This window comes from Orycteropus afer, unplaced genomic scaffold (genome assembly GCF_000298275.1).
Source record: "Orycteropus afer afer isolate SDZICR_OR568_19922 unplaced genomic scaffold, OryAfe1.0 scaffold00345, whole genome shotgun sequence".
Lineage (NCBI taxonomy): Eukaryota > Metazoa > Chordata > Mammalia > Tubulidentata > Orycteropodidae > Orycteropus > Orycteropus afer.
Window position 1 is genome coordinate 619,622 of NW_006921932.1, and position 13,571 is coordinate 633,192.

The window sequence follows — 13,571 nt, forward strand, 5'->3', positions numbered from 1 at the left end:
TGAGAAAACAGAGAAGTCCATTTTCACCATTTCTTTTAAACATTGTATTGGAGCTTCTAGCTAGTGCCATAAGGCAAGAAAAAGAAATAAAAGACATTTGCACTAAAAAGAAAGAAAATTGTCTTTATAGACAAATGATATAATGTGGAAAACCCAGTGGAACCTGCAACCAAGCTACTAGGACTAATAAGCAACGTGGAAGATTTTCAGTAATTGTGATGATTGAAAGAAGCCAGAGATAAAAAGAATACATACTGTGTACAGATTTCATTTATGGAAATTCTGGAAACTGTGTGATAGAAAGTAGATTACTCATGAATTCATGGAGAAGGAGAGAGAATGAAAGGGTACAAGGAAGTTTGAGTGATGATGGATATGTTCACTATCTCGATTGTGATAATGCTTTAAGAAAAGTATGAATTTGTCAAAACTTACCAAATCATACACTTTAAATATGTACATTTTATTGTATGTAAATTATACCTAGTGTGATGATGCTTAAGGTTGTATTTTAACTCGGCCATGATCCTTAGTGGTACAGCAGTTATGTAATAATGTAGCTTGGCAGTGATGTAATCATCCTCCATGATGTGATATGATGTGATCAGACAGTCAGTTAAAAGGGAGCTTCCTCAGGGGTGTGGCCTGCGTTACATTTATAAATATGTGCGTTCTGGTAAAGCTCGCTTGATTGTTCTGGATCCTGCATCTGGCTCATCATCATCTGACCTCTGGTTCTTGGGATTCTTCAACCTTTGCAGCCTTTGAACCATTAGCCTGCCAGCTTTCCTGCTGATTTTGGGATTTGTCAGCCTCCACAGCCTATGAGCTAGCAGCCTGCCATCTGACTCAGTGATCTTAGATTCATCAGACCCTGCTACATGAGTTGGGAGAAGCTTCTAGCCTGATACCTGACCCATGGACTTAGGACTTGTCACCTTCTACAACTGTGTGAGCCATTTGCTTGAGATAAATTAATCTCTGTTTTCCCCTCTCTCTCCCTCCCTTCCTTCCTCCCTCCCTCTCTCTCTCTGCCTGCTTCACTGGTTTTACTTCTCAAGAGAATCCAGCCTATGGCAGTCAGTAAAGTGTTTTTTTTTTTTTTGTTTTTTTTTTTGGTCTTTATGTTTATTACTGTATTCCCAGAAGCAGCACATAATAAATGCTCAATAAAATTTTTATTGTTTGAATGAATGAGTGGACTAATTTACATTTATTGAACAAATAAATTTGTCAGTTTCTCCCATAGTGGTGTTTGTAGAGATTGTTTAGTCAGATCACACTGCCAAGGAATTTTCAGTTACATTTATAACTCTAGTTTACCATCTTAAAAAAAGAATAACCAATATAATTTCCCAGTTAATTTTCTGTATTGTATAATATTATTTTGTTTGTGCATTGGATCAAGCAACAGATGATCACATTTAACTGAGACGCAGATACTTTCCTTTTAAAAAAGAAAATTAGGCAGTGGATCTTGGAGTTGAAGAATGGCATTTTTCTTCCTTTTTTTAACTTAAATTTATTTTAATTTTTTTATTACTATTTTTTAAATTTAAGAATCACATTTTTCTACTGAGATAAAACATAACTGGACCTTTTACACCTGCATGACCTGGGGCAATTTAATGAATATGTTCTGCCTCAAGGTAGATCTTAAAATGAGAATAAAACAGACTTTTTGTGAAAATTAAGTGAGATAAAGCCCAGAGCACACTGTCTGGCACACACTAAATGGTCAATCTACTTTAGCCAGTATTTTTCCAGCTACTTTGTGCCAGTCTGTGGATTTAAGAAATGAATCCAGAGGTGTTAGGTTAACTTATTTAGTCACACAGCATTAGGAAGAGCCTAGTCCTTGTGATTCTGAGTCCATAGCTTTGACATACCCCTCACGGTGAGGGCTTTGTTTCTCTGAGCAAATGAGGAGAGAGTATGGCTGAGTGTCTTTAAGTCCCAGTTGTTGTTGTTGTTGTTATTTGCCATCCAGTCGGACCTGACTCATAGCGACCCCTCCTTAGGTTTCTGAGGTAGTATCACTATGGAAGTGGATTGCCCAACCTTCCTTCCGAGGAGTGGCGGGTGGGTTTGAACCGCCAGCAGTTACAGACTACGCTACCAGATCTCCTAGTAGTGTGGGTTTATTAGTTGTAGTTTTTTCCTTTGCTGTGAGACATCCTTGGACCATGTGTATATATGTGTATGTGTATTTTAAAAATTTTATTCTAATATATAAAATTTGCAGTCTTAACCTATTTTAAGTGTATAATTCAGTGGTATTACATTCACAGCGTTATGACAGTATAACCATTATCGATTTCTAAAACCTTATCACCCCAAATAGAGTACTCGGTACCCCTTAAACAGTAACTAACTCCCCTTTCTCCCCAGCTCCTGGTAACTTCCTGCTTCTGATCTCTTGACTGTTCTAGATATTTCATATAAGTGTAATCATATAGTATTTGTCCTTTTGTGTAAGCTTACTTTATTTAGCATAATGTTTTTAAGATTTATCTGTTGGATATTTGGGTTGTTTCTACCTTTTAGCTATTGTAAATAATATTCTTATGAACATTAGTATATATTATCTGTTTACATCTCCCTTTTAGTTATTTGGGGTGTATACCTAGGAATGGAATTGCTGGATCATATGATAATTCTGTATTTAACTTTTTGAGGACTTGCCAAACTGTTTTCCACCGCGGCTGCACCATTTTATATTCCCACCAGCAATGCATAAGAGTTCCAATTTCTTCACATTCTCGTCAGCACTTACTTTCTGTTTCTGTGATAATAGCCATCTTATGGGTGTGGACTGGTACTTCATTTTAGTTATGATTTACATTCCCCTAATGACTAATGATGTTAAGCATCTTTCCATGTGCCTACTGGCCATATCTTTGAAGAAGTGTCTATTTAAGACCTTTGTCCATTTTAAAATTAGATTGTTTGTCTTTTGTTATTGAGTTGTAGGAATTCTTTATATATTCTAGATATTTGACCCTTATCAGATACATGATTTGCAAATATTTTCTCCCATTCTCTAGGATGTCTTTTTACTTTTTTGATAGGTCCTTTGATGCACAAGTTTTTGATTTTGATAAAGTCCAGTTAATCTGTTTTCTTCTTTTGTTGGTTGTGCTTTTGGTGTCTAAGAATCTATTGCCAAATCCAAGGTCCTAAAATTTTACCTCTGTTGTTTTCTTCTAAGAGTTTTATGGTTTTAGCTCTTATATAGTTGTTGATTCATTTTGCATTAATTTTTATATATGGTATGAGGTATGAATCCATCTTCATTTTTTTGTATGTGGAAATCCAGTTTTCCGGTATTATTTGATAAATCTAAATATTTCCCCTGATGAATGCACTTGGCACCCTTGTTGACAGTCAGTTGGCCATAGATATATGAGTTTTATTTCTGGATTCTCAATTCTGTTCCATTGGTGTATATGTCTGTCTTACACCAGTATGACTATTTTGATTACTATAGATTTTTAGTAAGTTCTGCAATCTGGAAGTACTAGTCTTCCTACTTTGTTTCTCTTTGTCAGGGTTGTTATGTATTTGGAGCTCCTTTCAATTACATATCAATTTGAGAGTCTGTTTTCCATTTTGCAAAAACAGCTATTGGAATTTTGATAGGTATTGGCGTTAAATCTATAGATTGCTTTGAGTAGTATTGATACTATTAAGTCTTCCAGTCAGGGATCACAGGAGCCTTTGCGTTCATTTAGTTCATCTTTAATTTCTTTCAGCAATGTTTTTTAGTTGTCGGTGTGTAAGTCTTATACCTCCTTGGTTATATCTATTCTATGTATTTTATTTTTTTAGATCTTATTATAAATGTTTTTTTCTTAAATTTCTATTTGGTTTGCTCATTGCTGAGAAAATCATTAACATTGAATTTTGTGTTTCATAAAATTTTAAAAACACACATAATCCATGGAAATATTTAACACTTTAGAAGCCTAATTTTATTTTCAGAGTTATAACAATGGGACTTAACCCAAAATGAGTTTAAAGATAATAGAAATCTTGACTGAATGTTCACATTCTCTAGATTTCTACAGTGCAACACCTAAGTCTTTTAATGTATATTTCATATGCATTTTATTATCTTTGGTTATAGTTTTCTTATGCTCTATCTGCTATTTATATGTAAATTATTTAATGGTTCTTTAGTGCCTAAGGCACTTGACTGCTAACCAGAAGGCTGGCAGTTCAAACCCACCAGCCATTCCTGGGAAGGAAAGTTGGGCAATCTACTTCCGTAGTGATACTGCCTCTGAAACCCAAGGAGGGGTTGCTATGAGTCGGGTCTGACTTGATGGCACATAACAACAACAACATGCTTTACACTGTGTAAAGAGACAAGATTCTTAAGTAGATTATTGAGAGACTGACTTCTTTTTATTACAATTTCCTTTGTTTTTCAGTGTTAGACCTTCATTAATTAGTGATGCAATCAATTTGTTTACTTTACTGTAAAGTTTAACTCTAGGAATTTTTCTATAACCTAAAAGAGAATGTTTTTTTTAAATAGTTTGAATATCGCTCATGTACTTTGTTCATAGTAAAGCAACAACATAACTCATCTCTGATAGTTTGATGATTCTTAATAGAGCTTTGGGCACATAAAAGGAGCTCTTTTGACTTACAGATGGATTGATACTATAATCTTGCACTTTATAGGAGATAAAAAGACAAGATTATGTGCAAACTGACTTCTGCAGATTGATGGTAATTTGATGGTAAATCTACCTGGAAAATGTGGATCACTAGTAAATCATTGTTAACCAAGGGATATTTTAATTTTAGTGAGTCAGGATAAAAGTGTTTTATTTAATGTCTTCTTTTTCTTCTTCTAGGAAATACAGTAGTAGCCATGATAGAAGACAAAGGACCAAGAGTGACAGACTACTTTGTTGTGGCAGGTCTCACTGACACATCTACTCTTTTGGATCAAGAAATTAATCGTTTAGATACTAAGTCAAGTGGACCTAAAGCTCCAATTACAGACATCGCAGTTATTATCAAGTCAGCTGGGGAGACAGTTCCTGAAGGTTACACTTGTGTTGAAGCCACTCCATCAGCTCTCCAAGCAAACTTGAACTATGGAAGTCTGAAAAGCCCAGAACTTTTCCTCTGTTATAAGAGAGGAAGAGATAAGCCACCTCTTACAGACATTGGGTATGGCAGCTTATTTTCTTTTGCAGTAGTGAAGGGAGTAAAATTTATTTGGGAGTAGAAATTTTAAATTGTTGAAGTATTATTATTTATTACTTCAAAATCAAGTATATTGAATTTCTCTTCATTGTAATTGAATCATTAGATCTTTTCCCTTCAAAAGAATATTAATATAAAGATTAATTAAAGATAAAAGAACTAGAAGCTATAATAAAAGACACTATATTTTTAAGGAGCTACTTACATTATATAATGAGATTTTATGAAGTCTTCAGTTCATTTAACAAAGAACCATTCTTGTTTTTAAAAAATAAAATTGTGTTGTATGATTTTTATTGTTGAGGAGGGTGTTTGTAGCATGCAAGATGTATAGTTCTTATGAACATTTAGTATCTAGTCCACAGTCAATGAAGAACATATTCTGTTTTGTAAAACTTTAAAAAAAAGTCTCCATTGATTCTTCTATAAATACAATATGCTTTGAGAATACCTGTAATACTTTATATCATATATTCATTTATGTCATGTATTAAGATGTTCTGTTTATTATAATTACCATTGGTTAATAAAAATAGATTTATAGGTATTTTGAGAGCATCTCAGGAAGTTAGAATTATAAAACAAGACTCTTTGCATGTAAGGAGCTTCTGGGTGTAAAATCCAAAACCAAATCACTGCTGTGGAGTCGATTTGACTCATCGCGACCTCTTCTTGGGTTTCCAGGGAGGTATCTCTGCGGAAATAGATTGCCCAGTCTTCCTTCTGAGGAGTAGCTGGTGGATTTGAACTGCCAGCCTTTTGGTTAGCAGTCAAATGCCTTAGGTACTATGCCACCAGAGTTCTCTCTAGGTGTAAAGCAGAGGCAGTAATAAGGAGCATGTTGTATAGTATTGACTTACATCATAGAGGTGTGGAAGAAGGAGTTCACTGAATATTGAAGATATTTTCACGGAATAGATAGTTTCATGGAATAAGTAGAAATTGTTCCAACTATGTGTATAGTTGGAAGTGAAAAGGAAAATTATTTTGAGTATAGGAATAATACTAACCAGGGTGAGGTCTGAAACAGTATGAACTGAGGCAATTGGTTCTGTTTTAGAAAATACGCCACCAGAGCTCCTGGGAGGAATGAAAAATAAGATTGGATACTGGGAAGGGGCCCAGTTTATGGAGGACCTTGGAAAAGAAACATAAAACATAAGCTTACGGCAGTAGGGAAGAAGGAGATAGTGAAGGTTTTAAGCAGGGAAGTAATATGATGAAAGTATCATTGACTGACAAATATTGAAGTGAATTGGAACTTGATAAGGATGAGATCTTGTTTTTAACCTGTTCCCCCTCACTTACTGTTACCTCTCCCAACTTAGTGTTTTCTTACTCATTTTAATTTAATTTTTAATGTATTAAAGTTTAAGTAGTTTAAGAAGTTTAGTAGTTTAATAAGTCAATTTATTCTTCATGGCATATAATGAAATATAATTATTGTTGTATGTATGTCATCAAGTCTATTCCAGTTCATAATAACCCTATATATACAGAGTAAAACCCATAGGGTTTCTTAGGCTGTATTCTTTTTTCAAAAAATTTTTATTGTGATTTGGGTAAAAGTTAAGAAAGTAAATTCATTTTCCATACAGTGGTTCATACACATTTTGTTTCATGACATTGACTGCAATTCCACACAGTGTAACAGCTCTCTTCCCAATTCCTCCCTGTGGTTACCTCTTCCTTGTGTCCTTCATTCCTGCCCCCTGAGCTATCTCCCTGTGCAAATACTTTCCTTCTGACCCACTGATTGATCGTTCTAAGGAGTGTATCTATGTGATGTAAATGTTCCCCCTATATGCCTGTCTATTGTTTGACTAGAAGCCATGGGAATGAGTTTTATTCCAAACCTGAAGGGTAACTAAGGACCATAGAGTCTTGGGGGTCTCACCAGCCTCTATTATACCAGTAAACCTGGCCTTTTTATGATTTTGAGTTTAGTTCCACATTGTTCTCCCACTCTATCCAGAATCTCCTGTACTAATCCCTTTCCAAGTGATTGACAGTAATATAGGCTATACTCTTTAAGGGAGCAGATTACCAGGGCTTTTCTCCTGCAGAGCTACTGGTGGGTTTGAACTGCCAACCTTTGGGATAGCAGCCAAGCATTTCAACCATTGTGTCACCAGGCCGCCTCCTCATAGTGATAACCAAAATTCAAGCCCATTGCCATCAGTCAATTCTGCTTCATAGTGATACTACATATAGGACAGAGTAGAACTGTACCCCATAGGGTTTCCAAGGCTAAAATCTTTACTGAAGTGGACTGCCACATCTTTCTTCTTTGGAGCAGCTGATGGGTTCAAATAGCTGACCTTTCAGTTAGCAGTCAAATGCTTAACCACTGTGCCACTCAGGGCTCCTTAGCCCTTTTATAGAGGTTCCCTACCCTACCTCTCCCCATCTCTGACTCTTAATTCCTAAAGGCAAACCCTTTGAACTTCTAAAACTGTTTTCTTCTAATATTAGCAATATGACATTAGACAATACACTTTAGTTTCTCTGTGCTTGCTGCTTCATTGGTAAAATAGGGAAAATTGAAGTAACTACTTCATGCATTCTTGTAGTTACAAATGAATTAATACATGCAAAGTGTTTAAGAGCCTAATGCATAGTAGAGTAAGTACTAGCTACTATTTTATTTAAAATAATGTGCTAATATTGACTCCCATCTTTGAAAAGTAAGGATTTTGTCTTCTTTTCACTCTCTGCCCTACATGTATATGCCTATACGTATCCACAGTTTTCCCTTCCCTCTATTGGTCCAATATAGTTGCATCAAAATTTTTGGTTAAATTCATATTATTATGACTAAGTAATATTCATAGTCGAATCATGTAATGTACCACGATTTTATTTCCTTAATAACTTGGTCAATTTCTTAGAGTTTAGTAGTTGCTTTTTGACATTTTACTTAATCTTCTGATTTTCTGTGTATCTTACCCTTAATATACTCCTAGGTTTAGTATAGTTTCTTTGAGTACATTCTAAGATTTCAAGTTATCCATCATTTTTATTCTTCCTTTTTGAAGACCTTTCTGCTATTCTCTCTCCTGACTTTATTTTCCTATAGGATTCTTTTAATTACTCTTGCTCCAATGTGGATGACTGCTCTTTCTCTGTCCTCAATCACCTTTGTTTTTTAATTGAACTTGTTCCCTTATTGTCTGAATCTTGTATCTTCTTATCTTTGTTTATTCCCTTGTTTTGTTGTAGCACCTCCTTCAGTAACTTCATAAATTAGGATATCTGAGGAATAAATATTTTATGACCTTTGTACATCTAAGAATGTTTCTCACCTTTGTTGATAGTTCTGTTGGTATAGAATTCTAGGTTGGAGATAAAAATTCTTGAGGGAAAATGAAGGCATTGCTCCAAGGTTTTGCTCACTACTAGGTGACTGTTAACCAGAAGGCTGGCAGTTTAAACCCCCCAGCCTCTCTTCGGAAGGAGGGTTGGGCAATCTACATCCGTAGTGATACCGTCTCAGAAATCCACGGAGGGGTTGCTATGAGTCAGGTCCGACTCGATGGCACATAACAACAACAGGTCTATAATAATAACAATAACAGTATTGGTAATAGTAATAGTTGATAACACTTATGTAGCACTCATTACATATGAGTCTTTGTTGTAAGTGCTTTACAGATAAGCTCAAAATAACTGCAGAACTATCTTATATGGTGTAGGTACTTTTATTTCCCCTATTTTACAGATGAGCAGAATGAGGCTAATAGAGTAACTTGCACCAAGGTTACATAGCTAGTAATGGCAGAGGTCTTCAGTCTGTATTCTTAATCCTTTGCTACACAGACTGTCATTCCTGAGGTATGTTAGAAATAAGGACAGAATGAAGATTTATCTATAATTAATATTTTAATTTGGGTAAATGTTTGATTGTCAGGAAATAACCATATGGTATTACTGGCCAATTCCTGTGTATTTCTGAGCTATAGCATTTGTCATCTTTTTTTTTTTTTGGCCAACATAACAACTTCCACATTTACAGCTCAGGGACATTGATGACACTTTTTCATGTTCCACCACCATTAGTGCTATCCTTTTCCAAACATTTGTCATTATTTTTGAAAGTCTGCAGATTCTGCTAACTCACATTTTATGTTATTCAGCATTATTTTTGAACAAAGTCAGAAGGCTCTGCTACCTCACATTGTGTGTTATTCAGCTGCCCAGTCTCTTCTCTGATCTTTTATATCTCTTCATTAATGTCTTATTAAAGTTCTCTTAATTTCTTTCTGTGTGTAGCAGTTTTGCCCATCTTCCCACCCCTACCCCTGTTTTCTTATGTTGCATCATTTGGGTTGTTATAACACCTTTACATTAGTCTCATGATCAAATTATTTTAGTTAAAATATGAACAGTTATATCTAGGGCTGCTGTTAGGTATAAAGTAATTTATTAGGAGCTTCCCTTTTTTCTTACATGGAAATTTGAAATTTTTCAAAATAGAAAACATTTACATATATATGCAAAACTGTGTAAAATGGTATAATGAATCCCATGTATCTGTCACTAAACTTCAACAGTTATTAACTAATGACCAATGTTATTTTGTCTATACTCCCTGTACTGAATTATTTCAAAGCAAATCCCAGACATAGTTCATTCATAAGTACTTGAGGATGTATCTCTAAAAAATGAGGGCTCTCTCACTTTCATTTTTTTCTTTATTGTATTTATTTATTTATATTGTGATTTGGGTGATAGTTTACAGAGCACATTCATTTTCCATTCAACAGTTCATATACATTTTTGTTTCATAACATTGATTGCAGTCCCCATAATGGAACAGCACTCTTCTCACTTTTTCCCTGTGGTAATTTTTTCCCTGTGTCCTTCTTTCCTATGCATTTCTGCCTGCTGAGCTGTCTCCCTGTGTAAAAGCTGGCTTTCTGATATCTCATGATTGATTGTTCTAAGGAATATACCTACTTGGCGTAATTGTTCATCTTATTGGCCTGTCTGTTGTTTGGCTGGAAGTTCTGGTAGTGAGTTCCATTCTAGGCTCAAAGGATGACTAGGGGCCATAGTCTGGGGGTTTCACTAGTCTCTATCAGATCAGTAAGCCTGGTCTTTTTTGTGATTTTGAGTTTTGTTCCACATTTTTCTCCTATTTTCAACCCGGGACCACCTATTGCAATCCCTTTCTGAGAGAACTCTCTCTCTTTTAATATAACCATACAATACTTTAAAATAAAGTAATTTCTTAGTATCATCATTAGTCGTATTTTCCTGATTGTATCATGAAGTTTACTTGTTTTTTAAACTACCTAGTTGGTTTGTGGTTATTCTGTTGATACTTGTTCAGATGATAAGAAAGGGAGTGAGCTGTCGATTTCTGCAAAAAGGCAACTATGGTTTTAATAAGAATTACTTGATCTGTAGATCTGTTTGGTCAATATTGCCATCTTAACAGTATCAAGTCTTCTAGTATATATATAAGGTCTGTTCATTTATTTAGATAGTTTCAGATTTCTTTCTACAATGTTTTATACTTTTCAGTCAAAGGATTTTTAAAATGTAAAATTTTGACAGAAATCATGAAGGAAATTTTTGGGAAACATTTGAATTCCTGATTAAATTTTGAGGGTGTTTGTTATGTGTTGCCTTTTTCTTTTTTCATCTGCTTGGTGTAATAAACAATGAAAATATTTTCAAATGTTGAGTCCTAATTACATTTTTCAAAATTATATTCTAGCTGTTAGAAAATAGTTTTTAAAAGAGTTACAATTCACAAAGTAATAATTTTAGTTTCAGTGTATAATTAACATTTGGGAGATGATAAGAGACCCCAAAATTAAGGAGAAAACAAGCATTAACATGAAATCTGTTTACATATTTGTATATTATATATTTTTTTCCTCCTTGCCATGCAGAGTTTTATATGAAGGGAAAGAGCGGCTTATTCCAGGATGTGAAGTGATCCAAGCCACTCCCTATGGCCGCTGTGCTAATGTCAACAATAGTTCAACTACTTCACAGAGAATCTTTATCACTTACAGAAGGGCTCCTCTGATTCGACCCCAGAATTCCTTGGCTGTAACTGATATATGTGTTATTATAACCAGTAAAGGAGAAACTCCTCCTCATACCTTCTGCAAAGTTGACAAAAACTTAAATTGTGGAATGGTAAGAATAAAGTTTCATTTTCAGTTTTATATGAAAACTAAAAAATAACATGGGATAATTTTTGGACTCCTGTTTACTGTTGGGTATGTAATTTACTCTTAGTTTATAGTTTCATGGGTCTCGGTTTTATTATTTATAGCTCTCTAATTTTTATGATTTGTAGTAAATTTTTAAGTTCGTAGTTATCTGATGAATTAGAATAATTCCATCCAAAAAATGAATACTTTAAGTCAGGAATTTTTGTTGTTCTTGTATTTTCTCATATTGCCTAGGTTACGCTAACAGAGTTTTTATTAGCCTTTGGGTTTCAGTGGTGTCTTCAAGGGCTACTGCAGGTTTAGTGGGTGGGTGGGGGCTTCCTGTACACATATTTATTTTAAATATTGTAGCTCTGCATACTTACTTGTTAAAAGGGCTCTAATTAGAAGAAACCTTAACAAGTTTATTTGATCCTTAGGTTTATAATACTAAAGTTGGGTCAAATTTATTTTGAAAAATATCTTCAAGACAAACTAATATTAGCTTAAATGTATTATATGGCAAAAATGACAAATGAACTCATGGTAATAATGAAGACAGATTTGCCTCTGGTGGTGATGACTTTGTAGCAGCACCTCAGTGCTCCCAGGCTCCCCTAGTTTGATACCTACTTTCGGCTGCCTCTCTCAGATGTTGTTGCTGTTGTTATGTGCCATCGAGTCAGACCTGACTCATAGCGACCCCTCCTTGGGTTTCTGAGGCAGTATCACTACAGTAGTAGATTGCCCCATCTTCCTTCTGAGGAGTGGCTGGTAGGTTTGAACTGCCAGCCTTCAGGTTAGCAGTCAAGTGCTTTAGGCACTATGCTACCAGAGCTCCCCTCTTTCAGATAGAGTATTCATTGTCTAGGTGATTTCAGAACTGTAGGCTCTTTAAAACTGTTTTTGCATTACTGTAGTTTAATTTTTGTAGTAGTAGCATTTTTTTCCTACTCCTTTCTTTTATCTTATTGTTTCCCTCCATGCTTTGCTGTAGTTTATACTATATAGTATATAAACATATATCTTAAATAGACTCCCCTGAATAAATAATCGTGATCTTTAGAAGACATTCAACAGACTAAACTTCTTTTAGCTCTTTTTATTATTTTTTTTTTAAAAAAAACCCTAAATTTCTATTTTACAGTGGGGTTCCAGTGTGTTTCTGTGTTACAAGAAGTCTGTGCCTGCTTCTAATGCAATAGCATATAAAGCTGGTGAGTACATTTAAAAAGTGTAGTTACTAATGCATATTAATATTTGGCTAGAAGAGACAGTGTATGTTCTTTTATATAGTTGGTGGAATTGATCTGTCCATAAAGTTGAATTATCTATGATTTTAGGATATGTAGGTAAAAGTTTTCTTAATATATTAAATACTACAAAATACATTAAAAAATGCCCCCCCCCACATACACACACACAAACATGCTGTTAATTAAATTTGAACTTTTATTCAAAGTAAACATATGTGCAATAAACATTCAAGCTTCTGGTCTGCACTAGTAGATTTAACAAGTCAAGGGAAAACTGCTTACTCTGAGCTTTTTGTATTTTGGCAATCAGAAAGGTGTCAAACTACATCTTTACTTCTTATATTTCCTTCTCTTATCTCTGTGTGTCTGATTTGAAACCACATGTTACTTGCCATGAAAGGTGGACTTGCTTGCTTTCTCCCTTGTTGCAAAGAATCAGCTATGTGGAGGAGAGGAGGGCCTGAGAAACTTTTCTGCCATGAAGTATTTGAGAAATCTATCGCCACATTCTTACTGCACAGTAAAGTGTCAAGGGCTGTAAAGATTTAAGTGTGACTTCTTCATCCCGCTGGTATGGTGGGATAAAAACTGAAAATGCAGGTATGCTCCAGTTGTAAATAGACAAGATACTGGAATACTACTATGTGAAAAGAAGCAATGTCAGTTTCTTTTTGATCATGCATAATTCTTTAAAGTAAAGTTTTAATTCAGCAAAGTAGGGCAAATTCATATCTGAAAAATCTTGATTGTCATCTTAAATTCATATTAAAGATTCAAACCATTTAATTTATAATATAAAAGTAAAGGTGACAACTAACTAACTTATAAATTTTGGTGTAGTTTTTAAATGAGATACATTACTATTGCTATAATGTATTTATGTGATTTCTTTTTTGGGGGGTGAGGAGAACATATA

General features: G+C 34.6%; 1 protein-coding gene across 1 annotated transcript in view; it reads left to right on the plus strand.

The window, feature by feature from the left end:
• Nucleotides 1-4,885: 4,885 nt before the first annotated feature.
• The window catches only part of DENND4C (DENN domain containing 4C), a 122,831-nt gene continuing 114,145 nt past the window's right edge, over nt 4,886-13,571 (plus strand). Inside the window, exons 1-3 of the mRNA XM_042782498.1 lie at nt 4,886-5,190; nt 11,130-11,382; nt 12,547-12,616. Of these exons, the coding sequence (XP_042638432.1) occupies nt 4,886-5,190; nt 11,130-11,382; nt 12,547-12,616 (628 nt within the window). The remainder of the gene's footprint in view (nt 5,191-11,129; nt 11,383-12,546; nt 12,617-13,571) is intronic.